The following is a 27,818-nucleotide window of genomic DNA, read 5'->3' as shown; positions in this document are numbered from 1 at the left end:
TCAGGGGCCGGATCCCATTTTTGGAGAACAGCTCAGTAGTTTTGTTTCTGTCTGGCATACTATCACTTCCAATAGTTGGGTGTTAAAGCATGTGCTTACTGGGTTATAAAATTGAGTTTGCAAGTTATCCATGCTTAATGATGCCTACTTTCTCTGACTCTTTAGTGTGTCAGGAATTGGGGGAAGAACTCCCAAGACTGATTGATACAGGAACTGCCGGAGGGAGAGTCGAAGCTGGGCTTTTACTCTAGATTCTTCTTGATAGACAAGAAGGATGGTGGACGCAGATCCTGTCAGGGCTAGCAGCAGCCGCCACTGGGCGGGGCGCTAGGCAATCTGCTCCTGACGTCATAGGGGGGCCAGGGATGCTGCAGGACCCTGCTCTGTGGAAGGAGGGGCGGTATACCTCACCCAAACTCCCTCTCAGTCCACTCGCTGGCCTGCTCAACCTGGCCTGCTTGCCCCCTGTGTCCTTCTTCATCCCCTCCTTCCAGAACTCTCCTCCAAACCTCCACGCTTGCATTGCACCGTTCTCACTCCACATCATCACTCCTCACTCACACCCACCACCCCAGAGCTCTTCCCAGCCACCCTTTATAGGGCTTCCTATCTCCACCCCGCCCTCCTTCCAGGCTTGTTCCCTCTCCTGACCGGGCCCAGCTGTGCGTTCCCCCAGGTGTTTCCCTCCAACCACTAATCCCTTCTGGGCTCCTTTGCCTAGCTGGCAGGGTGGGGTTGAGTGTGAGCCATCCCCAGCTGAGGGCTCCTTGGCCTTGCTCACGAGGAGCTGCCCCAGCCAGCCTCTGAGCTACTGAGCTTGCCTGGCCTTGCTCACGAGGAGCTGCCTTAGCCAGCTTCCGTGCTGCCTGCTTGGCAATGCTGGGCGGGGTTACCCATCTCCTCCCCCAGAATGCCTGTGGCAGCCCCCCCCTGTAGAGGCTTGGCTTCTAGCAACTCCTGAGCCAGGCTGCTGTCTTCTAGCCCTGGTGTGGCCCTGGGCTGTCTCAAGCTGCTGCAGCAGGGGTAGCTGGCTGGGCTGCCAGGATCAGCCACAGCTGCGCCATGTTGGCTGGCTACTGGGCTTCTCTGGCTGAGCTGATTAGGGAAGGTGGGCCCAGCTGCGGCCCCTTGGCTGGCTGCCCAGCTCTTCCCACAGAGTGCCCTCAGCAGCTCCACCCGGAGGGGCTGGCTTCTGAGCACCTCCTGAGTCAGGTTGCCATCTTCAAGCTGGGGTGGATGCTGGGGCATGGCTCTGAGTTGCTGTGGCTGTTTCTCCCCCTTTGCAGGTAAGGGCCCTGTTTGGGCTGCTGCTGGGTCCCAATTCTTCCTGCCTCTGCCCTCTCCCTTTGGTGTAGGCAGGTTCTGGCCCTGGCTGCTGGCTGAGGTGGCAGGACTGCTGTCTCCTGGCTGCCTCCCCCTGCTTCCTCTTGTTGAGGCCGGGGGCTGTGCCTCAGACCCCGGACAGATCCATTCTAGATCTTAGAGAGTTGAACAAATCAGTAGCCACCCGTGAGTTCTGGATGACCACTCTAAGTACGGTCATAACTTTGTTACCATTTGACAGCTGGTTCACGGTCATGGATTTAAAGGATGCATATTTTCACATATCAATCCACGAGGACCATAGAAAGTTCCTTACAACAATAAGATATATCAGTATAAAGTGCTACCATTCGGTCTGTCCACGGCACCGAGGGCATTCACCAAGTGTGTAGCGGTAGTTATCACTTACCTTAGGACGCTTGGCTGCTGTATTTATCCATACCTGGATGACTGGCTAATCTCTGGTTGCTCAGAGAAGGATGTTATCAGACAGGTACAACTTCCCTTCCGTACCTGTTTGGAATTGGGTTTATTTGTGAATCAAAAGAAGTCAAAATTGGTCCCAACAAAGAGGGTACAATTCATAGGTGCAGTGTTGGATGGCAGTGTAAAATAAGGCCTTCCTACCAGAGGATAGAAGAAGAAAAATAGTGGGACTGATCGAACAGTTTAAACGTCATCGTTTTCAGTCAGCCTAGAGGATACAAACCCTGTTGGGGTTCATCACGTCAACCACATCAGTGGTACGCCTTACTAGACTACAGATGAGGGAACTGCAGCTGTGGTTCCTGTCAACCTTTAGTCATGATAGAGACTCCCAGGAAAAGAAACTTTTGATACCTAGGAGGGTGTTAAGATCATTAGACTGGTGGTTAGTTCCTACCCATTTGTTGTTGGGGGTGCGTTTTGGCCATATGTCCATGGGGTTGTCAATCACCACAGATGCCTCGAATACAGGCTGGGAGGTGGTGCGTGGTGAACTCCAGGCGCAGGGCCTGTGGGATGAACGAGACAAGAGTCTCACATTAATCTATTAGAACTGAAAGCAATCCACAATGCCTTGACATCTTTCTCAGATGTGCTAAAAGGAAAATCAGTTCTAGTTTTGACAGACAATTCCATAGCGATGTTTTATATCCAAAAACAAGGGGGCACACATCAAGGAGTCTGTGCAGAGAGGCAGTGCAGATATGGCTTTGGGCTGTAGACAACTCAGTACGGTTGAGTGCTGTTCACATTCCAGGGGTGGACAATACGTTGGCGGACCACCTGAGCAGGATGGAAAGCAATCCCCATGAATGGTCCTTAAAAGACAGGTATCTGAACATGGTGTTTCACAGATGAGGCTTCCCAGATATAGATTTGTTTGCTACCAGGGACAATCGAAAAGCGGACCTCTTTTGTTCTCAGGGAGACCAAGGTCGAGGGTCTCTCGGAGATGCTTTCCAGTTATCCTGGTCAGGCAGGTTCCACTACACCTCCCCGCCGATTCCACTCCTGGCCAGGGTTATCAGCAATATGCAAGCCAAGAGCATGAAAGGGATTCTGATAGCCCCTTACTAGCCGTGACAACCGTAGTTTCACAGCTTCAAGAGGCTGGCGACCAAGACTTATCACTTCCCCAAGGAACCTGACCTGTTGCAGTGGAAAGGGGTTTTTCACCACGATCTGGAGAAGCTACAACTAACAGCCTGGCTGGTTCTAGGGTAGGACAACTGTTGGACAATGTTACACAAGTATTACTAAACGCCAGAAGGCTGTCTATGAGGCAGTCTTATGGGGAAAAAATGGGGGAGGTTTAATTTGTGGGTCTAGAAGCGATGAACTGCTATCGGATGTCCTTGATTTTTTATGGGAACTGAAGCAGATGGGCTTATCAGATTTGTCAATTCAAGTGTACCTTGAGAGAAGACAAATTATAATAAAACCGGCTGACAACAGAGGGGGAATAGTGGTGCAGAACATTGATGATTATATCCAAGAAATATAGAGACAACTATCAGACATGGAATACTATCAACCCATTGATTATGATCCCCAGAATGAGATAGCTAGAATAATAAAAATAGTCTTGGATGAGGCTTTAGGTAACAACGAAATTAATCACTCAAGCATCCACGAACTCTGGTATTCTATTGTCTACCTAAAATCCACAAAGGGATTTTACCACCGCCCGGAAGACCGATCGTTTCAGCAACGAATTCCATTTTGGAACCTCTAGCCATATATATAGACCATAATTTGCAATCCTTTGTGACGAAGGTGGGATCTTACATTAAAGACACTACACATTTTATAAACATGGTAGAAAATCTCCAAATTCTGAGTGAGGCATACCTTATGACACTGGACGTACAATCCCTGTATACGTCCATCCCCCATCAAGAAGCTAAGCAGGTGGTCGAAAACACCTTGGATTCCAGAATAAACACACACACCCCCAACACATTTCCTTTTAGACCTTTTGGATCTTGTTTTGGAAAGAAATTACTTTAGATTCCAAACCCAATTTTTCTATCAAATAAAAGGGGTAGCTATGGGGTGCTCGGTGGCCCCCAGCATAGCTATTCTATTCTATATATGGCAGAACTTGAAAAACAATTTGTTCTAAATGCTATTGTAAATCTATTTTATAACCAAATTATTTGCCTGAAGCGCTTCATTGATGACATTTTTAGCTTGAAGTGCTACTTTCTTCTCTACCCTTGGAGAAGAACAAGCGGCTCGCATCTACTGTATGACAGCAACTCTGAGCGTTCTGGAAAAGAAATAAAAATTTGAAAGGATTTAAACAACAGGACTAACTAAGGATTTATGCACAATATATACTATATTGGGAATGGGACTGAGTAACTTGTTGTATGTATGAATTGGAAATCGCTTATGTGAAATAGAAGACTGAAATTGACATTCTATGACATTCACAGGGTATTTCATTGTAACCCTTTCTGATGTCCTTGAGCTTCGGCTTTTCTGTTACTTGTAATTCAAGTGTACCTGGCAGCCATATCGGCTTTTCATACCCCAGTGGACAATAAAGCATTTTTTTCCCATTTCACTTCAAAGTTGTTCTTGAAGGGACTAAATAACATGTTCCCCCCATTTGGAGGGTTGTGCCTCAATGGTCACTGCAATTGGTTTTGGCAAAGTTAATGTTGAAACCATTCGAGCCATTGGCATCATGTCATCTCAGGTTTTTTACCATGAAAGTGGCCACGCTGTTAGCCGTCACCTCTGCCAGAAGGGTAAGTGAGATGGTGGCACTGAATGCGGAAACCCCATTCCTAAAGATACATCCAGAGAAGGTAGTCCTGAGGACTAAATTAGATTCCTTGCCAAAGGTAGTTTCAAAATTTCATACTTCTCAGGAAATAATATTACCTGTGTTCTTCTGCAAGCAATCAGATGAGAGAGAGAGAGAACTTTGCATACTCTAGATATTAGAAGGGCGATACTATTCTATTTGGATTGCACTAAGGAGTTCAGGGTGGATTCCCAGTGGCTCATGTGTTTTGCTTGACACAACAAGGAAGAAAAGCAAGTGCACAGACTATAGCACGGGGGTGGTGCAATCCATTAGACACTGTTAGTTTGTATGATACTCCACTGGAAGGCTTTTAGGACTCTGCTTAAGAGTTATTCATTGTTATAGAGTTATCGTAATTTTTAAAAAACAAGTAAAAGCCTTTCAGTAGCATATCAGCTTTGAGGGACAGATAGAAGGAAAATGGAGCCATTGTGGGTGGGACCTTGGAAAATGCACGCCATCCAGACAGCATGGTACTGATCAGTGTTCTTCCTAAAAATATCATATCAGAGTAAGTTTGTGAGAGATTTGCTGAGGCTGGGGAAAACCAGGAAAGTAGACAGTCAGAGGCCAACACTGCATGGATGATCCAAAAAATAGTGCTTCAGTTTGGGGGCAAAGATAGAGACAAAGTCTGTGTGAAACCATCCCTGTGTGTTGCTGCAGATTGAACATATAGGTTTTAGGGTGGGTAAAAGGAGTCAAATACCATTTGCTTATCTCAACACTGGGCTTAGTTTTTGGTTTGGATTGCATTGAATCATTGTACTGCTCATGTATTTGGTATTCGATCATGTGACAGCTTTCCACTCATCTACACAACTGGCAGAAGTGATGTGGCTTGTTTCTCCCTGCCAGCACTTTTTTGTTTGAAGGAAAAGTTATCCATACCTGTTCCAAGAATATTCCCACACTTCCAGTTGTATACAAAAATATTAGTCATGTAGACATGCCCCATAGTTCATATGTAGTCTGCAGTGTTTCGGCCAGGTATCAGCTTGTTTTGAATAAAATATTGCCCAACATGTGAGTTGTCTTCATTGCCTATCATTTTCTTCTTTTTTGCAGATACAGTTGTGCAGCTCACAGATTGTTGTGAGAATAATAATAACATACTTTGTAAACCGCTCTGAGTGGGTGTTAAGTTATCCTTATAGGGCAGTATATGAATGGAATGTTATTATTATTATAATTTAAAGAGGGGAACTAGAGTCTAAAGAAGAATGCAGAATTCTGGCTTTATATAATGCCTGTTTCAAAGATACTTTCTTGTATGCACTTGGAAGTCCACTCCTTCAGATTTGAATTAGAAAGCAAATATTCTATTAAAATTGAAAGGGTTAAAGGAGTATGAATTTAGCAAATAGGCTGAAGGATATTTGAAAAAAGACAAAAAGGTGTTTTGCTGACAGATGGTTTAGTCTGGAGGAAGATGATTGGATCTCCCTCCTCCCACCTCCAAGCTTTTTATTCAAAGCCAGTATATGCCTCAAGGATAATTTTTATTTTAGCACTGGGCATCAAGTGTAATAAGATTATGAATTTTGTTAACAACTCTTGTTTTCACATTCCATTTATAGTTGTTAGTTTCCCCCCAAGTATATACTAGTTCAGATTTGCTAGGACTTTGTATGTTTAAAATGCAATTTTTCTGAGTTTTTTTCCTAACTTCTTGGCTCATGATGGAAATATAAATGAGTAAGGAGGAAAATATAAAACTCCTATGAGGATCCACTTCTGTAGCAGGCTGCTGCCAATTGTACATCAGTAGTAGATTACTACATCAAAGTGTGTTTTGAAAATGTTCGATAGTACGTTTATGAGCTACACTCAAAAGGTCAATCTGTCATTCTCTGTGTGCTTGATCAGAGCACAGAATGGCAAGTTTCAGAGATTGCACAAGACAGATTGGTTCCAACAGCCTCTTTTTTTGAAAAAAACAGAAGCTCTTGGCTTTTAATTATATTTTTGTATATGATATAGAGATTTTGCCTCTGAAAGGAAGTAATGTAGCTTTCACTAAAGAAAATGGTGCTTGGGCAGGATTTGCAAGATGGATTGATGTTTATGTAATGATAAAACACAAGTTGTCATGCATATAGGGCTCATTCTGGATACTTATATGCATGAAGGTCTGAAATTAGGCGTTTGTGCATTCTTAACTTCTACTGGGGTAGCTTTTTTTAAAAATAGCCATCTTACATTTCAGAGCTGTATTAATCTTTTCATGTTCATCCTCCCCTTCCCAAATGGCACATACTGTTTAGAAAACACCTACAAAAGAACCAGCTGGACTAATTGAAGGGTCCCAAGATGTATTTTTATTCCAAAATTGTGGGGTATGTTCAACCATTTACATGTTTTGCAGAGCAGCATTTTTCTGCTTCCACTGCAGTTCACTGGGCCCTCAAAATTTCATTCCTGTGAGTCACCAACCCTCAGGAGGAACACTGGAGGAAAAATGTGCAGTGGGTTGGGGGACAGTAGAAATTGCTTCCCCCCCCCTTTCAAAGTTTTTAACCTACCTCACAGGATTATTTATTATTTATTTGATTTGATTTATACCCCGCCATTCCCACAAACGGGCTCAGGGCGGCTAACAACATTCATAAAACGCATTAAAAATCACAAAAGCATAAAATCAGTAATAATCTTTAAAAAGTCATTAAAATAGTCCAGGCGCAGGCTATTTAAACAAATATTTGGGAATCCATATATGGGCATAACAGATGGTTGACAGGATAAAATGGAGGAGAGGAGAATAATGTAAGCTGCTCTGGTTCTCCACTTGGGAGGAGGTCAGGATATAAATGAAGTAAATAAATAAAGTATTTTAGCTACATAGCTGGATACATGCCATAGACCAGAAATGGATCCAATGCATTTCAAGTAAGTGTTCTACTACTAGAAAACTGCTAAAAGCCATACATGGTTTTTATTTTCCTTAGGTTATGATAATTTTTCTTTGTATTCTGTATTTTGCCTAGCCACAAAATCATGTCAGTATCGTGCACATAATCTAGTGTTATTTTCAGCAGTCACCTGTGCCTGTAAAGACTGTCTGTGCCATATTTTTGACCCACCTTTTCTCTGTGGAGCTCTGTGGTAAACATCAGGCAGGAGAGAACAATATAATCTTTATAACATCTCTGTAAGGTCAAATAAACTGACTAGCCCAATGTTATCCTATGAACTTCATGACTGAGGGCCAAGCTACACATGACGAATGACACTTGAACAGCAAGTGGATTGAGTGGAGGGCAAGTGAACAGGGAGAAATACACTTGCTGTTCAAGTGTCATTCGTCATGTGTAGCTTGGCCCTGAGTGTGAAATTGAACCCAGGTCTCCCTCCATCCTATTCTGGCCTGCTAACCACAATACCACACTGACTTTCACTTTCAAGACTTGTTTACAGTGTTTGGGCCATTCCTTGTGAAACATTAAAAGCAGGGGTTCCTTGGAGCATATGGGCCGATTCTGATGCAGTGGTTAAAATGTCAGTCTAGAATCTGCAAGACCCCAGGTTTGAATCCCCACTCTGCTATGGTGATATAGCATGTACTTTGGCCCTTTTCTACTCTTATTACTTGTTTTGTTGGCAGTTAAGAAATGGTTCTAAATAAAATATGGTGTGTTGTGTATTAGTTTTAGGTAGACAAGCGTTTTTATGCTTTTAAATTGCAAAAAAACCACAAAACCTTGGTTAAATAAGGAACGGAAGTATCCCACTTCAATGTAGTTTCCCATTCGGAGCATGCCAGGATTATGTGCAAGAATACTCCTCGGGTTGAAAAAAAAAGGAAAACTCAAATAATTTTTGCAGGGTTAATTTTATGATACCTCAGATTCTGGCTATGGTCGATGGGGTCCAAGTTAGAATAATCACATCTGACTGTAAACGGTTGGCAGTAGGAGTTCTCGGTAAGAAGCTGGCTAGCAAGCAACCCAGCTGCTGTTAATAATTTTAGTGTTGAAGCGGGAAAAACATTATGCTTTGAGAGGAGTGGCTTTTTTCTTTTGCTTCATTTCTTTGCTTCAAAAATACTTCACTGTGATTGCTTCGTTTCAAAGTACAAAAGAGCATTGCCATTTCCACAGCAGGAGACAGATTATGATTATAGCTACAGTGCAGTGTATTGGTAAGATACACTTTTCATCCTTGTGGGAAGCAATCAAAATATGCAATTCCAATTTTGGGAATGGCAATTGCTGTATAGTTTGTTACATAATAACCTCATTGATAAGCCCAAGTGAGGCCTTCCTTTTAAGTTAAAAAGCCAGGTCTAATTTTTATGCTAAGTATTTTCTGTTTATATATTTAGAGAGCAATCCTAAGCATGTCTACTCAGAATCCTACTCAGGTCTATTCAATGGGGCTTACTCCCAGGAAAGTATTCTTAGGATTGCACTGTTAGTGCTGCATATGTGATCAAGCAGGAAGGGATTGTTCTTGGCTTTGCACATTTTGTGATGTATGCATGCTCATACAAGTGCATACGTAAGTGCTTACATAATTCTCCTCTCTTCTATTTTATTCCCACACCAACCCTGTGAGGTAGCTTAGGATGAGTGTGTGTGACTGGCCCAAGGTCACCTAGCAACAATCTGAATCCAATAATGGAAAAAATAAAAATTGTTCTGTGAGGGCTTTAGAGCCTAGAAAGGAAACTTCAGTTATTGAAACAACATATGATGAAGGCAAATGTTAACAGTTTCACAAAGAATCAGTCAAAATTTATTTTGATACAAATTTAGCTCTGAAGAATCAGTAGTAGTAGTAGTAGTAGTAGTAGTAGTAGTAGTAGTAGTAGTAGTAATAGAAATGAAAGAGAAGTAAAATAGAATAAATGAAATAGGGGAACTACATACAGTACAGTGAGCCCAAATTTTGTATCTTTTGCTTTTTGGTACCCAAGATGGAGTAAGACAGAGAGACCATGGGCCTGGAGTTTCTCCTCCATTGCTCTTCACTATCAGTGGTAAATCTATTTGAGGACATTGGCAAGATTAAGCAGAGAAAAAAGAAAATCCAAATAAAGATGTGCTTTGGAAAAATTCTAGTACAGCAGATATTTTAGTAGCATTAGTATGGTGTGGTAATTAGAGTGTCAGAGTAGGATCCAGGTCCAAATCCCCATGCTGTCAGGGAACCTTGTTTGGTGACCTTGGGCCACTAACTCACTTTCAGCCGAATTTACCTCACAGAGGGGTAGTTGTGAAGATAAAATGGAGGAGAAGAGAATGAACTAAGGAGCTTTGGGTCCCCGTTGGTGAGAAAGGCAGGGTATAAAAGAGGCAATTAAATCAATACTTGCTGTTAAGTTAGTTTACAGTTGCAGCGTGCTGCTACATGTTAGCAAAGTTCTCCGGAAAGACAGAGAATAGAGGGAGGGAGAGACACGATGATGCGAAGGCTCATATGGGAGTTTTCTCTGCATAGAGACATGCTGCACTTCCTGGAGGTTCTCTAGTAGTTGTAGGCAAAGCTACCACGTGAAAAACATCATCCTCTTTTATCTTCACCTTTCCCCATTTATGCTGTAATATAGAAATAAACAGCAGTGAATGGTCTTAGTTAAATATGTGGAAGTGTCTGTATAAAAAATAATTCTTACCAAACTGACTTTGGGTGAAAACATGCACCTAGTATCACCTATATACTGTTGTGGGATTTCAATGCCTTTGCTTTGTTTCTTTAAAATTCAAACCATGCACATTTAGCGCACATGATGTTTCTTCAGTATTACAACATGCTCCAGTTGCATTGTTGTGTGTTTAGAGAAAGCTTTGTAGCTTTGCTTGTAGGACAGCAAATTTGAAGGGTGTGGTTTTATTTATATTGACTATATGAGCAATAGCCACGCTGAAATGTTGAACAGACTTCAAATCTGGACACTTTAAAATTAAATGTCTAGAAATTTTTAAAATAAAAATCTCATTGTTGCATTCTCATTGTCTAATCATTCATAGTTCACATGGTACAGAATTATGAAAACAACATACCATTTTAATGACTTGCCTTTAAAGTAAGTATACACATAAAAAAGAGAACCTGTTTTCTGCTCCAACAGATGGCCCTCTGAGAACATGACTCTTCACCATGATTGATGAAGGTTTTCCAGATATTAAGAATGTAGTTTATCAAGCTGCTTTCTTTGGTCAAACATCTGTTTTCCCTTTTCCACACCACACTTGTGTGTGTGTTGAAATAGGAATTACTAAATGCTGTTCAAATGATTTCCTGTGAGTTCTAAGGATCAAATCTTGGAGAAAGACTTGCAGTGTGTACCAAGTGTCAGAAACTGGTGAATGAGCAGAAAAACACCTTAGTATAGGCCTAAGGACTGTATGCCAGTGGTTGGGTTGGGTTGTTCTAGTTATGAATGAACAGGGTTACTTATTGTAATGCTGAACTTAAATCAAGGAAGCATGGTTTTCAGTCAAGATCTGGGGTACAGCCAGAAACCACTGGTTATTCCAGTGTCCTGTAAACTCTGGAAACAGCCACAAAATCACATTAGACACCCCCCCTCGAGAATGTTGCTGCAAGGGGACAAAACAATAGTATCAAGCAATGCCTAGGTTCAGTCACTATAATAAAGCAAGTGTATGCCATATCTTTAGCTTGGCAAAAAGAAGCCAGAGAGTTTTTGCAATCTGTAAGGCTGAAACTCACTTAAGGATTATTGATGCAGAGAAGTTAGCCGTGTTAGTCTGTGGTAGCAAAATCAAAAAGAGTCCAGTAGCACCTTTAAGACTAACCAATTTTATTTTAGCATAAGCTTTCGAGAATCAAGTTCTCTTCGTCAGATGCCTGATACAGAGACTGGACAAACACAGAAGAGCAGAGGGAAGAGGCAATTAGGGGGGGAGGGGGAGGGAGCAATCAAAACATTCCTTTGCTAGTATATGTAAACATCTCCTTTTGGTGTGTGTATCAGTTGGCTTCAAAGGAGTTTGCCCTGTTAGTTTGTAGAAGCCAAACAGCTAGACCATCCAATTCCAATGCAGTATGGGCCTTCGATAACCACAGCTCTCACTGCCAGATGCATCTGACAAAGAGATCTGTGGTTCCCGAAAGCCCACGCCAGGTACCACTGAGCTCCCCCAGACCCCACCTCTGTAAAGGAAATCTGTTACCTGTGGTAATGTGATAACCATTCATAGTCCCTATTCAGTCCCAGCTTGACAGAGTCAAATTTGCATATGAATTCCAGTTCAGCAGCCTCCCGTTGGATTTTGTTTTTGAAAGGTTTCTGTTGAACTACAGCGACCTTTAAGTCTTTGATGGAATGTCCTGGTAGGTTGAAGTGTTCTCCCACTGGTTTCTGGACGTTTCCATTTCTAATGTCAGATTTGTGTCCATTTATTCTTTTGCGTAGAGGTTGGCTGGTTTGTCCAATGTACAGAGCAGAAGGACATTGTTGGCACATGAGGGCATATATCAGATTGGAGGATGAGCAGCTGTAAGAGCCAGAGACAGTGTAGTTGATGCCATTGGGTCCTGTAATTGTATTCCCTGGGTAGATATAGGGGCAGAGCTGGCATCTGGGTCTGTTGCAGGGCCTGGTACCTGTGCTGGTGACTCTGCTGGCTGATTCATGGTTGTGAGTGAGAAGTCGTTTAAGGTTGGGGGGCTGTCTGTAGGCAAGGAAAGGTCTTCCACCCAGGGCTTCTGAGAGAGAGGTATCATTTTCCAGGATGGGTTGTAGCTCACTGATGATACGTTGGATGGGTTTGAGCTGGGAGCTATAGGTGACAACCAGTGGTGTTCTGTTGTTAGTTCCTTTAGGTTTGTCCTGGAGTAGGCTGTTTCTGGGTACTAGTCTGGCCCTGTTGATTTGTTTCTTCACTTCATTTGGTGGGTACTGTAGTCCCAAAAATGCTTGTTGTAAATCTCTTAAGTGTGAGTCTCGGTCGAGAGCATTGGAGCAGATACGGTTGTAACGTAAGGCTTGGCTGTAGACAATAGACCGAGTGGTATGTTTAGGGTGGTAGCTGGAGGCATGTAGATATGAGTATCGGTCTGTTGGTTTCCGGTATAAAGTGGTATTTATTCGTCCATTATGTAGTTGTACAGTGGTGTCCAGGAAGTGTACCTGTTGTGTAGAGTGGTCCAGGCTTAGGTTGATAGTAGGGTGAAAGTTATTGAAGTCTTGATGAAATCTCTCAAGAGCTTCCTTCCCATGGGTCCAAATGATGAAGATATCATCCAGGAATCTTAAGTATAGTAGTGGTTCCAGTGGATGGGAGCTGAGGAAGCGTTGTTCCAAGTCCGCCATGAATATGTTAGCATATTGTGGTGCCATGCGTGTGCCCATGGCTGTGCCATTAATCTGTAGATATAAGTTGTCACCAAATTCGAAGTAATTGTGAGTGAGTACGAAGTGACAAAGTTCAGTGGCGAACTCTTCCTGAGACACTATCACGGTAGGAGTCTCAGGATACATGGACTCTATCCTCAGGCCCTATGCCACCAGCACACCCAGCTATTTACGGGACACCACTGACTTCCTCAGGAAAATACAGTCCATTGACAACCTACCTGATGACACCATCCTAGCAACCATGGATGTGGAGGCTTTATACACCAATATCCCACATGCGGATGGACTGCAAGCCATACGGAATATTATCCTGGACAAAACCACAGCACACCTCGCCACTGAACTTTGTCACTTCGTACTCACTCACAATTACTTCGAATTTGGTGACAACTTATATCTACAGATTAATGGCACAGCCATGGGCACACGCATGGCACCACAATATGCTAACATATTCATGGCGGACTTGGAACAACGCTTCCTCAGCTCCCATCCACTGGAACCACTACTATACTTAAGATTCCTGGATGATATCTTCATCATTTGGACCCATGGGAAGGAAGCTCTTGAGAGATTTCATCAAGACTTCAATAACTTTCACCCTACTATCAACCTAAGCCTGGACCACTCTACACAACAGGTACACTTCCTGGACACCACTGTACAACTACATAATGGACGAATAAATACCACTTTATACCGGAAACCAACAGACCGATACTCATATCTACATGCCTCCAGCTACCACCCTAAACATACCACTCGGTCTATTGTCTACAGCCAAGCCTTACGTTACAACCGTATCTGCTCCAATGCTCTCGACCGAGACTCACACTTAAGAGATTTACAACAAGCATTTTTGGGACTACAGTACCCACCAAATGAAGTGAAGAAACAAATCAACAGGGCCAGACTAGTACCCAGAAACAGCCTACTCCAGGACAAACCTAAAGGAACTAACAACAGAACACCACTGGTTGTCACCTATAGCTCCCAGCTCAAACCCATCCAACGTATCATCAGTGAGCTACAACCCATCCTGGAAAATGATACCTCTCTCTCAGAAGCCCTGGGTGGAAGACCTTTCCTTGCCTACAGACAGCCCCCCAACCTTAAACGACTTCTCACTCACAACCATGAATCAGCCAGCAGAGTCACCAGCACAGGTACCAGGCCCTGCAACAGACCCAGATGCCAGCTCTGCCCCTATATCTACCCAGGGAATACAATTACAGGACCCAATGGCATCAACTACACTGTCTCTGGCTCTTACAGCTGCTCATCCTCCAATCTGATATATGCCCTCATGTGCCAACAATGTCCTTCTGCTCTGTACATTGGACAAACCAGCCAACCTCTACGCAAAAGAATAAATGGACACAAATCTGACATTAGAAATGGAAACGTCCAGAAACCAGTGGGAGAACACTTCAACCTACCAGGACATTCCATCAAAGACTTAAAGGTCGCTGTAGTTCAACAGAAACCTTTCAAAAACAAAATCCAACGGGAGGCTGCTGAACTGGAATTCATATGCAAATTTGACTCTGTCAAGCTGGGACTGAATAGGGACTATGAATGGTTATCACATTACCACAGGTAACAGATTTCCTTTACAGAGGTGGGGTCTGGGGGAGCTCAGTGGTACCTGGCGTGGGCTTTCGGGAACCACAGATCTCTTTGTCAGATGCATCTGGCAGTGAGAGCTGTGGTTATCGAAGGCCCATACTGCATTGGAATTGGATGGTCTAGCTGTTTGGCTTCTACAAACTAACAGGGCAAACTCCTTTGAAGCCAACTGATACACACACCAAAAGGAGATGTTTACATATACTAGCAAAGGAATGTTTTGATTGCTCCCTCCCCCTCCCCCCCTAATTGCCTCTTCCCTCTGCTCTTCTGTGTTTGTCCAGTCTCTGTATCAGGCATCTGACGAAGAGAACTTGATTCTCGAAAGCTTATGCTAAAATAAAATTGGTTAGTCTTAAAGGTGCTACTGGACTCTTTTTGATTAAGGATTATTGAGAGCTCAAGATAAAGAATAACCTGGTCCTTATGAAATATGCAGAGCCTCTTAACCACAGAAGATATCAGAACTGCTCCAGCATTGGCTTTGAGACCCAACTAGAGATGGGCATGAACAGGAAAAAAAAAAGAACATGATGTTCGTTGTTTGTTGCCATCCACCATCCACGAACAGGGACTCACGAACAACCACGAACATGGCCCTGTTCACGAAATATGTTCGTGGTTCGCTGTTCGTGGGGGCCAGCAGGCTCTCCTCCAGCCATCATCCAAATCAAGATCTCTACTGCACCACTCCCGGAAACCTGACCTGAGCAGGCACCAGGAAAGGTACCAATAATAAATAATAGCTTGGCCCCAGAGCCTGGCAGCAGCCCTGGAACTTGAAGAGGTAGATCCCTACTGCACCACTCTCAGAGCGGGACCACAAGTGACGCCTGACACAGGTTGGACACTTGTCAGGTTCCCTCAAGTTCTGATGGGAAATGTAGGCATCCTGGTCTTGCAGCTTGACTCTCTGACTGCTGTCCAATGGACTTTTCAACTGTCACTTGTCCAACATTCCGCCAAGCTGCCTACATTTCCCATCAAAATTTGAGGGAAGCTGGCAAGTGTCCACCCTGTGTCAGGCGTCACTTGTGGTCCCGCTCTCAGAAACCTTACCTGAGCAGGCAGCAGGAAAGGTACCAATAATAAATAATAGCTTGGCCCAGAGCCTGGCAGCAGCCCTGGAACTTGAAGGGGTAGATCCCTATCCCACCACACACAAAGAAAATTCAAGCTCCAATGCACTCTCTCTATCAAAATGCCAACAGAAACTGTCTCTCCACTGTCATAGATCCAGAAGAGTTAGCCGTGTTAGTCTGTAGTAGCAAAATCGAAAAGAGTCCAGTAGCACTCGGTCAATTGTCTACAGCCAAGCCTTACGTTACAATCGTATCTGCTCCAGTTCTCTTGATCGGGACTCCCACTTAAGAGATTTACAACAAGCATTTTGGGTGCTACAGTACCCCACCAAATGAAGTGAGGAAACAAATTGACAGGGCCAGACTAGTACCCAGAAACAGCCTGCTCCAGGACAAACCTAAAGGAACTAACAACAGAACACCACTGGTTGTCACCTATAGTTCCCAGCTCAAACCCATCCAACGTATCATCAGTGATCTACAACCCATCCTGGAAAATGATGCCTATCTCTCACAAGTCCTGGGTGGAACACCTCTCCTTGCCTAAGGACAGCCCCCAAACCTTAAATGACTTCTCACTTACAACCATGAATTGGCTAGCAGAGTCACCAGCACAGGTACCAAACCCTGCAACAGATCCAGATGCCAGGTCTGCCCTCATATCTACCCAGGAAATACAATTACAGGACCCAATGGTGTCAACTACACTATCTCTGGCTCTTACAGCTGCTCATCCTCCAACGTGATATATGCCCTCATGTGCCAACCATGTCCATCTGCACTGTACATTGGACAAACCAGCCAACTTCTGTGCAAAAGAATAAATGAACACAAATCTGACATTAAAAATGGCAACATCCAGAAACCAGTGGGAGAACACTTCAGTCTACCAGGACAGTCCATCAAGGACTTAAAGGTCACTGTAGTTCAACAGAAACCTTTCAAAAACAGAATTCAACGGGAAGCTGCTGAGTTGGAATTCATATGTAAATTTGATTCAGTCAGGCTTGGATTGAATAGACACTATGAATGGTTATCTCATTATCAGAAGTAACTGATTTCATTATCAGAAGCCAACTGATCCCATTATCAGAAGCTACTGTTTGCATCTACTTCTCCCTCCCCTCTCCACCTATATATCTGACCAGTTTCTTCTTACCCTCCACGCATCTGATGAAAAGAACTGTGATTCTCGAAAGCTTATGCTACAGTAAAGTTGGTTAGTCTTTAAGGTGCTACTGGACTCTTTTCAATTTTGTTTCTCCACTGTTTGCAAAGTCAGAGCCCCCCTGGTCTTTACTCCCTTGTTGTAACAAATTTGGAGCTCCACACTTGAAAGGAAGACCTGCCTATCAAGCTAAATTGGACTTAGATTGAGGTTTCCAGGGCAACAGCAGGAGTTCAGACAGAGTTCAGATAATCCCTGCCTAAGTTGCCAAGGGAATTGATTGCGGGTGCCAGACTGTCTGGCTTGACGAACAGCAACAAACAAGGCTTGCAACGACCACCTGTTCGTTTAGAATGGGGCCTCACAAACAGCTTGTTCACAAACAGCACATTGGGCTTTTTGTGGTTTTTTTTTGTTCATATTGTTGTTCGTGCCCATCTCTAGACCCAACTCAGATTCTCCTGCAGAAAACTCAAAATTTGGAATTCTTATGCTTGCATAGAGAACATAGAAATTATGTAAGGGACAATGTTTGCATAAGGAACATGGACCACAAAAGAATTAAGACTTAGAGCCAAGCTACAAGTGACGAATGACACTTGAACGGCAAGTGGATTGAGTGGAGGGCAAGTGAACAGGGAGAAATACACTTGCCGTTCAAGTGTCATTCGTCACTTGTAGCTTGGCCTTGAGATACTGTACCCGTTATATGTGGAACTTCAAATAGCTGATGTTCTTGGATCATTTGACTTTGTTACTGATGTGCTGGATTGCCAGTTCCAGGCTGTGTGTGCCCCTCTTCAGGAGACGGGCAAGTGAACTGATCAGGAGCCCAGCTGGTTTATTAAAATACTTCCAGAGAGAGAGGCAACCATCCAGCTGAATGACTGCCTCACTGAGACATATAAGGCTGATCATACTCTGGTTTTTCTAGAGTTCTGCCACTGGCTGAGTTTGTCACTATATATTGTAAAGTGTAAGTATGTAATTTCTGTAACATACCTCTGATTTAGTATGTGATCGTGGGAACCCATCCTCCAACACATGGCTTTGTTTGTTTTCAGAGTTGTCTCTTGTTCCTTTCTGTAAGAACAAATAGTCCATTTCTCTGTGAAGCTTCTAAATGCTCCAGAGGTAGGTTGTTAGGTTCATAGAGGATATTAATGGGAAGTAACTTTGATTTGATGAGGATTTCCATGGGGACAAAGGAACCCAGAATCAGCAGAACAGGATAAGGGCGCTTGAGATGTCCACATAGTGCCTGTTCTAAATAACTGTGGCAGAAATTGCTTTATTGATGATTCTGCTTACCTTTTTTGTGCTGCCAATGACAGCAATGTACTATAGCAAAGCAATACTAACTCTTGTTGTACCAACTGCAATGTACTATAGCAAAGCAATACTAACTCTTGTTGTACCAACTGCTTCTGCCATCCAGTCTTACTTGAGCTAGTTAGATTCATTTACTCTTCAGAATTTTTTTTAACACCACCTCTATAGAAACCTGCCAGAGATGGCTTACTAAATAAAAACAAAAACAAAACATTAAAAGATATTAATTAAAATCCAGCATAAAAACATAGACCATTAAAATAGACCACTGACAGGATTAAAATAACATTTCCAACCTAAAATAGTGTTAAAAGATCAATCTCTTAATTAAAAGCCTGGGTGAATGAAATGTTTTGGCCTGGTGCCTAAAAGAAAGTAACAGAGAGAAAGGGCATTCTATAAGATAGGTGCTGCTACTGCAAAATATCTGTGTCTGGTTGCTTTCTACCTTCATCACCTCTGAAGGCAGGAGCAAAGTGACAAATTAACTGACCAGGTGCTAGGACTATTAAGCAGAATAAACAGTCTGCCGATTTTAGTAATCTTCCGTCCCAAATAATACAAGATCTCTCAAGAGTTACTGTATTTATAACCAAAGAAAAAAGGCTAATGGCAACTCACTGATCAAATTACATATATCATAACTTGATTGTGTATACAAAAATATGAGTGCTCCGAAACTGTTTGCTTTAAAGGCTGTTGAAAAAAAGATTTCTAGTCTTTATAAATGCAGGGGGCTTGGATTTCTCACAAGCAACTAGATATGGTATTATTTTGCCCTGAGGCAGTCACAAAAGTTGTTATGTAATCAAATCATCATCATCAACATCATCATATCTAATTCTTAACACTGCCAAATCTGTGGATACTTAAATCCAGAGATTTGTGCCATGAACAGACAGGAGGCATCTTTCTACAAGCATGAGAAAAGCCCCAGGTTTGCAGTGAAATCTTTTTTAAAATACACTAATAATAAAAGCAGCACCTTTTATTACACTATTTTTTTACATTTATTACATTTTTTAAAATTAAAAAATACTCTAATAATAAAATACACTAATAATAAAAGCTTTAAGAAATGTATGTCCTCTGTGGCCGTTGCTGGGCAACTACAACATTATTGCCCGTTGAAGTCTTGGTTTCTGTCACTAACAGGCAGGGAAGGGAATCAGCCCCCTTTCAGACCTGTTTTGACTTTAGAGGGAAGACTCATCAGGGCCACTCCTGGCAGTAACCACTAGGCAACTAGCTGCCACTTGAGTTCCAGTATTCATCTGGGATCAGCTGCTTGCTATCATTCAACAGCAGCTACCCCACAAAAACCAGTGTTGTATAGTGGTTAGAGTGGCAGGCCAGGGTCTGGGAAACCTGGGTTTAAATCCCCACTTTGCCATATAATTTAGCGGAGGACTTGGACCAGTCACTCTGTCTCATCTTAACGTACTTCACGGGGCTGCTGTTGCAAGGATAAAATGAAGGATGAGGAGATCAATGTTGTAAGCCACTTCAGGTCCCTGAAGGTGGGGTATAAGTGAAGCAAATATAGCTGAAGATGAGGGTCAGAAGGTAGGATAATAGGTGGGGTGGGGGGGCGAAAGAACAGAGAAAGGTGAGGATATGGGGGGATGCCAGGAGGAGAAAGAAGAAATAGTGAGGGGAGGGGGATACAGAAGTCCTTGTGGGTTCCCCGCTATGCAACACAGCCTGGCAGCCAGCAATATACAATTGGGCCATAATTTTCCTGGGTAGTTGCTGCCAGGGCAAGGGAAGGAGGGAAAGCTGAAGACAGGACAGATAAAGGTAGATTGGCTAAAGTGGGGAGGAGAGAGAAGGAAGGAGAAAAAAGTATGGGGACTTTCAGGGAAGGGAAAGAGGAACTAGTAGGGCAGGGGAAATGAGATGTCCTTGAGGGTTCCCCGCTTGAATCATTATATTTTAAAGATATTTTGAACTGCTGCTTTTATTTCAGTGATTCTGGAATTTTAGGCAGCAAACGGCACTTAATTTTAAAATTTCAGCAGTGGGGCTCATTCTGTGTGCTTGGTAGCAGTTAGATAAACACCAGTTTATCTTATTTTCCTGGAAAATTTTCCCAGGAAAGTCCAGGCATGATGGATGGCAAGGAAGGCAGAAAGAGATTGTAGGAGAGAGGAGTAATGATACAGATTATTGAACAAACAGTGCTAGTGTAAAGAGACCAAAGATAATGATAGATACTTGATATCCATATAACAAGAGTTACCAGCTAATGAATTATTGTTTCTCTGAATGTTGTCATATTTGTAATATATAACTGACATCTTACTTGGAATTTAGAGCCAATGTAACAATTGGTTGATTTGATACAGCTGCTTGACTGATTTTGGCTCCCTGCCTCTCTCAAAGTTCAGCCACTGCTACATACGTGGACCATACTTCACTTGTACAGTTGCAGGTAGTTGAAAAATGCTGTTTACCTGTGTGTGTATGAAACAGTCAGTTCTGTCTGTGGTAGAAGTGCTTGCTAACAGCTTGACATGGGCAACGCTTTAAGTAAGATATCCCTTACATAAAGAGCCTAAATATTCCTAAGAAATCAGTGGTACCCATTTTTACGTAACCACATTTAGGGTGGTGTGAGTCTTGAATGCTGTTTTTCTTAAACCTTGGAAGAGAAGCTTCTAAAAAAATTGTCTAGCAGCTAACTGCTAGAGTTTCTCATTTGATCAAATCAGTATTATACAGTGCAATCCTAAGCAGAGTTACTTCGGTCAATGGGCTTAGACTGGAGTAATTCTGAATAGGATTGCACTGTTAGTGGTGTGATTTTCCATCCAGTGTCTCTACTATGAAAGGAATGACTTGTGATAGCATGCAGGAAATTAAACTGTGTAACTCTGCTGAAGAAGATAAGAGCACATACTGTATTTTTCAGCGCTGCTTGACATTCTCACTTTGTTACAGACATTAGATATCGGTGAGAGAAGGGATGCACCCATTTTATGACTTTTTATGCAGCGTTATGATGCTACTTACTACTGGGCGTGTGTGATTATTTTTTAAACTATATAATGCAGACTATTATTTTCATTTCTTATTTTTTCCTACTCAGCATAATTTTCCTAGTAGCTGGGCAGTTCCATATTGCCCACACAGGATTGTATAATCTAGCGCAACCAGTTTAGGAGAAGGAGGTTGTTGTGTCATAGTTTAGTTACTTTTTGGTGACAATAGTATTGCTCCCCGCCCCCAGTCACATGAAGCAGAAGTTGGAAGTGGCTTTACTGTATTTTAGAAGTATGTTTTTAATTTGCAGTGAATATTTGAGAGCAGTGTGATTGGAGACCACCGTGGGTTTAAAAACCATCTGCTCTTCAACTTTTGTGGCACAAGGAATGTTTGTCATGTGATGTGTGTTTGGGAAAGTAACCTTTAGTAAAGGTTAGCTTTGTAACATTATTACAACTGTGACTGCTTATGAATACAATAGTTCCTGTTGCAGAGATCTCTGGATTAGGGTTGCCAGGTCCGGTTTGTGAAATTCCTGGGGATTTGGGGAGTGGAGCCTGGAGAAAACAGGAGATGGGGAGGGAAGGGATCTCAGCAGAGTATAATGCCATACAGCCCAACCTCCAAAGCAGCCATTTTCTCCAGGGCAACTGAGCTCTATGGCCTGGAGATTAGGTATAATTCCGGGAGATCTCCAGCTACCACCTGGAGGCTGGCAACCCTACTCTGGATCCAGTACTCTCTGGATACAGTACCTTTACATAATACTGATTGGCATTTTGTAGGAGTTGTTATCTCTAGTGGAAGTTGGGGTGTCACAATTTCTGTAGCCTTATTTGAAGTGCTTGACTCGTTTTTTAAGAACTAGCATTACTTAAGTTCTTGGCTTCTTTCTAAGGTGCAGCATTCAAGCTGTTTGAAAAACAGTCCGGTAATATCTGCCTTCCATGCTTGTAAAATTTTAATTGAGCAGCTTAGTTCTGTAGTAGCTTCCTTTTGAATCACAAAAGGGAAGGTCATTTAATTGAAATGGTAGAACTGGCATCAAGGTGACACAAGTGACACTTTATTTTGCTTTGTACTTTGTATAGTAATTTTTAATTAGCATTCAAAACGCTGGAAATGTGCCTGCAGTTCCGAACTGAGCTTTCTGTAGCATGTGTTCTGTCTCCTTCCCCCTCCTGTTCTCCTCTCAGCCCCTCCTCCCTTTGGTACCGCCCCTTCCATGCACCCTGTAGCCAGCAGCAAGACAGCTGTGTTTGATCATAAACCACTTACAACTCCAGGCTCCCTGGAAGGGGAAACTTTAGCATGAACAGCAGGATAGGTCCGCGCCTTGTTCTTTTCCTACCTCCTGATAGGACCTAACCAGGGCTCTGTGCTGGTGCGCGAGAGAGCCAGTTTGAGGTTCCCCAAATATTTCCAAATGCTTTGAACTTCTTTGGGAGATGCTTTCCGATCTAGCTGAGGGGAAGAATAAAGGCATGAAGCTGAAGCCTGGCTCTCCCAAGCAGTTTTAGTAGCCAGGAGATCATTACAGCCTGTCTGTGCTCTGTCTCGCCATGCACTCTGCAGTGCTTTAATGAGTAACTTGCAGCGATGGATTGTTTGTGAAACGACAACCAGTTTTTTGCCTGTTGTTAGGAGTCCCTGTGCATTGTTAATTTTTAGACTGTCCAAATGTTGAATGAAAATGGCTGTCTAGAGCAAAATGTGCAAGACAGGAAACCCTCAGAGAAGAAGGGAGAGTTGAATCTTTTGGAACAAGGATTGGAAACCTTAATATCCATAGAAAGCAGTCAAGCCCTGGAAAGTCTCATCATGAATTCTGGAGTTGCCATGAAATATGGAAATGACTCCTCTGCAGAGCTGAGTGAGGTAAGAGGTTTCAGTGTTGTCCTTTTTCATGCTGATTTGATTTTGTTTTTGGAATAAAGACTCCCTTTTTGAGTATCCACTCTGGAGGCAATGAAAGATTAATGGATGTATGTGCCTTGTTCCAACTTGCAGTGTTCCTTGGAAATTATGAGATTGAGTCGTAAGGATTAAGTGGTAAAAAACAAATGCTTGCAACTGTACAGAGGGTTTTCCCCCCCCCCCTTCTTGGCATCCTGCTGCAAGGAATCTCCCCCACCCCCAGCACAGTGTTTTTCACACAGCATTCCTTTCCGCAGTAGGTAAAACAAGCAGAGAGATCCCAGCTTAAATCAAGCAGATAGTAGCTAATTTAGAATGGGGAATAAAAAACAAGTATTAAGACAGAGGTGATTGCATTAAGGCAAGAGTAAGTGAAATATTAATAGTTTTACCTGACAGAAGTAATAAGTCCTGCAAAGTTATTTTTTCTTGGTGACAAAGAATTGCTTTTTAAACCTTACCTTAGCTGGTACAAATTTATATTGTGTTTGCTGTCAGATTCCTAAGCATTTCCAGAATTTTCTAAATAAGGCTTCAATCTTATAAACAATTACTTGTGAATGGTCTTCTTGAACGCAGTAGGACTTACTTCTGAGTAAATGTGCATGTATTTTGAGCTCCATGTCTTTATAACTCCTGAGATTTGTTGACTTTTGAGTGTAATGGAGTACACCATCATCAGTTATTTTTTCTTGGTGTAATGGAGTACACCATCATCAGTGCTTTGAAATGCCTTGAAATTAAATCACAGGAGACAGCCGAGTGCACGTTAAGTTTTTAATGTTTTAAGAATGTTTCATATGCATATACCATGTTTTAAACTGTCTGTCCTGAATATGTAAATTTCATTCTGTAGTGTTTGCTTATAAAGTGTTCAAAGAAAGGAGGGGAGGCTGTGTGGATGATGAGGTCTTGCTGTGTTAGGATTTCTGGCTATTGTGCTGTTGGACAAGAAAGGAATATTGCATGAAACAGACCTGAACCAGTTAAGGTACCAGGGAAACTACTTCCTGTCAGGTTTGGGAGGGGGGTGGGGAGATTGGTGAGGAAGAGGAAGAGGACTGAGGGGAGCAGTAGTAGACCTGTATCATGCAGTTTCTCTTTTCAGTATTGTATTAAGCCTTTATTTTGCAGTAAGAAAATAATTACAGCTTTCAGTGGTAGTTAAAAGTTCTTCAGACCTGTATGTTTAGCATATAGACTTCAGGCACTTTTCTAGTCTGCTCCAGCATCCTTGGCCAAAACTATCTTCCTTGTTCAGAACTGCTGCTGTCTAGAATGCAGTGTGCTGACTATTTGCTTCCTTTAAAAGTATGTCGTGTTTTGAATTTTTAAAAGCTAAAGTCATAATTTTAAAATGAAAGTTGCATAAGATGTACTTTGGTGTCAGTATAGTATCTACTCGAGGTAGCATTCAGTTGTGACGACCATTCATAAATGAATGCAGCCTTAAATTCTTTCTATAATAAGAGTTGAGATCAGGTTAGAGTTCTTACATTATATTATCTTATTGTAAGGACATGTTTTTTAAAAAAATTATATCCTTGTTGCTTCTCTGTCAGTTCATTCCATGCTTCTTTAGTCCCATCTGTATACAGAAAATAATTAAAAAATGGGACAATAACATGAGTACTTCTCATGCAGTCATATCTCCCTTGTGATAAAGTTGTGTACGCCAGTTTTAAGAATCTGTGTTAGCCATGGGTGCACCAGCAGTGGTTTGTGCTGCTAAATCTTATGGTGAAGCAGAATCTTATACTTAGCAAGCAGGGTAGCGTTATCTAAATGCTGGTCAGTTTAACAGGTAAATACATGAGAAGTGGATGGTTATGCCCTCAACTGGATAGCCCAGGCAAGCCCAATCTCGCCAAATCTTGGAAGCTAACCAAGGTCGTCCTTGGCTAGTATTTGGATGGGAGACCTCCAAAGAAGACGAGGGCTGCAGAGGCAGGCAGTAGCAAACCACTTCTATTAGTCTCTTACCTTGAAAACCCCAGTAGGGGTTGCCATAAGTCAACTATGACTTGACGGCACTTCCCACCACCAGATTGTTACAGTGGGGTCTCCTGGAAGTATGCCCTGATTTAGGATGCATGTAAGTGACCTTTCCTTGTACTAGTGGTGGTGACTGCTGCTGCTGCTGCTTTCCCAGCACTGGGGATGTGTATCAGTATTTATAACAATGATGTTGTGTCAGAATTGGAATTCTAAAAATCAAAACTCAGTAGGTAGTGAAGTCTTGGAATATCAGGTCATTAATAGATTTTTTTTTAGCTGGTTGAGGGGGGGAGTTGCATTTCATTATTTTGGTTGTAGCTTTGCAAATTAATGCATAACAGTTGAATTACTGATGTGAAGAGTATGTTTATGAAATCTACCACACACAAAAATGTAATGTTCTTTCTCCACAGTTATACTATGCAGGAATAGGATTAGTTTATTTGATTTTATTGTGACTCTAATCAACCTCACGATATTTCTTGTCACCTCCAGTGTATGTTGAATACTGATTCCCCCCACCCCCATTTTAAAAATGGAGACTTGTTTCAAGGATGATGTGTGGGAATCATGATTTTAAGCTGTATCTCACTTCTTTTTGAATAATTTAATTTGTAGCAAAAAGCTTATAGGTATGGATCACTTGATTACTAATCAATGAATGTCTAGTTAATTCTGGTCTTGTGTGTGTTGCTTTCTTTTGTGTGGGTTATTGAAATCTGTAAGCTGCTGTGTCATCATGACAGGATAGCTACTTGTCTCCTCCTCCATCTTTACTTCTCAGCATTCGGACTGATTCTGCTTCTCTTTCTCTTCCTTCTGTCTCTACTTTGAATGTGATTGCTCTCTTAAACTTTTTAGTTGCATGCCCTTCGCCACAAGGAGACAGAAGTGCTGCAGTCATGGAAAGAACTGGCTTTGGCAGGAGTTCTCCTAGTTTTATACTACCCTGTTGCACGTGTGTTTCCAGTAACATAATTTTAAGTACAAGTAGCTTGATTTTCACATGAGTTTTTAAAGTATTTGTTAATTTAATCTCAGAATGAATTACAGACAGAAGGTGCTCCTGCCTCTCAGCATGCATGATTGGGAATGTTAATAGGCTCACACTTGCTATAGTCAACAAATATTTGGATGTAAGTCAGTTAAGAAACAACAAGAAAGATCAATCAACTAAAAAAATGTACAGGAAGAAATAACTATAGAAAAAGTCAGTAACTTTTTTTTGACAGTCATAAATTTAAAGCAAATTTGAACAGGTCTGTTACATACGTGATGTAAACGTACTACTGCAGGAAGTTTTATGGCTGTCAGTTTTGAAATGATAAGCAAATCCAACTCTCTTGAATTGTAAAGACCATTAGTGGTGCATACTTGTTTTAAGTTTGTAGCTTTTTAATTTTGCTACTGTTGTGCTTCAGTGATTAAATTATAGGAAAAAATATTAGTGTGAAGACATGATCGTGTCAAGATTCTTTTTGCCTATGATTCTTTTCTTCTGATTAATATCATAGTTGTAGTATTCTGTGTAATTTTGGTATTGTAAGAGCACCAGGGGTGTGCACGTCAGGTTTCTGATTTGGATAAAATACCTGAATTGGACCTGATTTGTAAAGATTCGGGATTTCCAAATCAAAGCTTCTGCAAAGCATTTGGGTTGCTTCGGGAAGCATCGAGGCTGAGTTTAGAGGGCCCTTTCTCTGCCTCTTGCAAGTGGCAGGTCCCTTTAAACACCCTAAACCCCACAATTCCCAGTCCCAGGCCCCCACCCCCCCAGCCCCAGCCCCTCCTACTTATCTTGGCTCTGCTGCTGCGATCGTAGAGGCGGCGTCATGTCAGCGGTGGCTCCAGCCTTCCCGGCTGCCCAGCAGGCAGCTGCTGCTACAGAGGTGATGGCGCAGCGGCGGCGGCTCCAGCCTTCCCTGCCGCCCTGCAGGGCCGCGCGCCGCTGGATCCGGCCTTCTCAGCCACTCTGTGGGCCAGGAGGAGGCAGTGTGGTTGCAGGGCCAGCAGCTCCAGCCCTCCTTGCCGCCCTGCGGGGCCGCGCAGCAGCAGAGGAGACAGAGGTGGCTCCAGCCTTCCCCGCCTGCGCAAATCTGTGCGTCTTTTCTTTACCAAATTCTGCATTTATTAGGCTGTGGGGGGCACTCTTTCTTTTGATTTAGAGTCATTTTTTATGTATACCTGGGGAATCCACAGGGTATGTAGAAACTCATTCCTTTCTTGTAAGTGCGTGATCTGGTTTTTCTGCTTTTTCTGCTTTCATGATTGTCACAAGCCACCCACATCACTGTTAGATATAGTCAGAAGATGGGGGCTTGAAAGGAATTCTGGAGTGAGGGGCAATTTAGAAATTCTCCCACACAAATTCCAAATCTACCCCATTAGGACTCTGTAAGTTCTCAGGGATTTGAGCATGTCCATTCCCCAGTCTGCCTCTGTTCTTTCAACTGCCCTCATCCTAAGAACTGACTGCCAATATTCTGTGCTTCTTGGGGTGTACTTTCAAGGAGGTAGTATACAAATATCTTAAATAAATAAGGAATATTAACATATTTACAGCTTCCTTTTTAGTTCAAGACAATTCCACTGAAGCCTCTCCAGAGTGTACTGAATGGTTAGTGATTCTCCTAAACTTTGCTGCCTTCAGTAGTTGAGAAACATATTTGCAACTGTATGAAGAGATCTCCTTTGATCACTTATAATGGCTTTATTCAGACATCACAATAAATGATGGTTTTATCA

At 42.5% G+C, this 27,818-nt stretch overlaps 1 protein-coding gene across 2 annotated transcripts in view; it reads left to right on the top strand.

The window, feature by feature from the left end:
- The window catches only part of MCC (MCC regulator of WNT signaling pathway), a 301,701-nt gene that overhangs the window by 83,369 nt on the left and 190,514 nt on the right, over positions 1-27,818 (top strand). Inside the window, exon 1 of one of the 2 annotated variants that reach the window (XM_054987478.1) lies at positions 22,464-23,036. The exons of the other annotated variant lie outside the window; for it this stretch is intronic. Coding sequence (XP_054843453.1) covers positions 22,839-23,036 — 198 coding nt within the window. The 5' untranslated portion in view covers positions 22,464-22,838. Of the gene's footprint in view, positions 1-22,463; positions 23,037-27,818 lie in introns of those variants that run through there. 2 annotated transcript variants of the gene reach the window in all.

The sequence above is a fragment of the Eublepharis macularius genome, chromosome 8 (genome assembly GCF_028583425.1).
Source record: "Eublepharis macularius isolate TG4126 chromosome 8, MPM_Emac_v1.0, whole genome shotgun sequence".
Lineage (NCBI taxonomy): Eukaryota > Metazoa > Chordata > Lepidosauria > Squamata > Eublepharidae > Eublepharis > Eublepharis macularius.
This window is presented reverse-complemented; position numbering and strand designations above follow the sequence as displayed.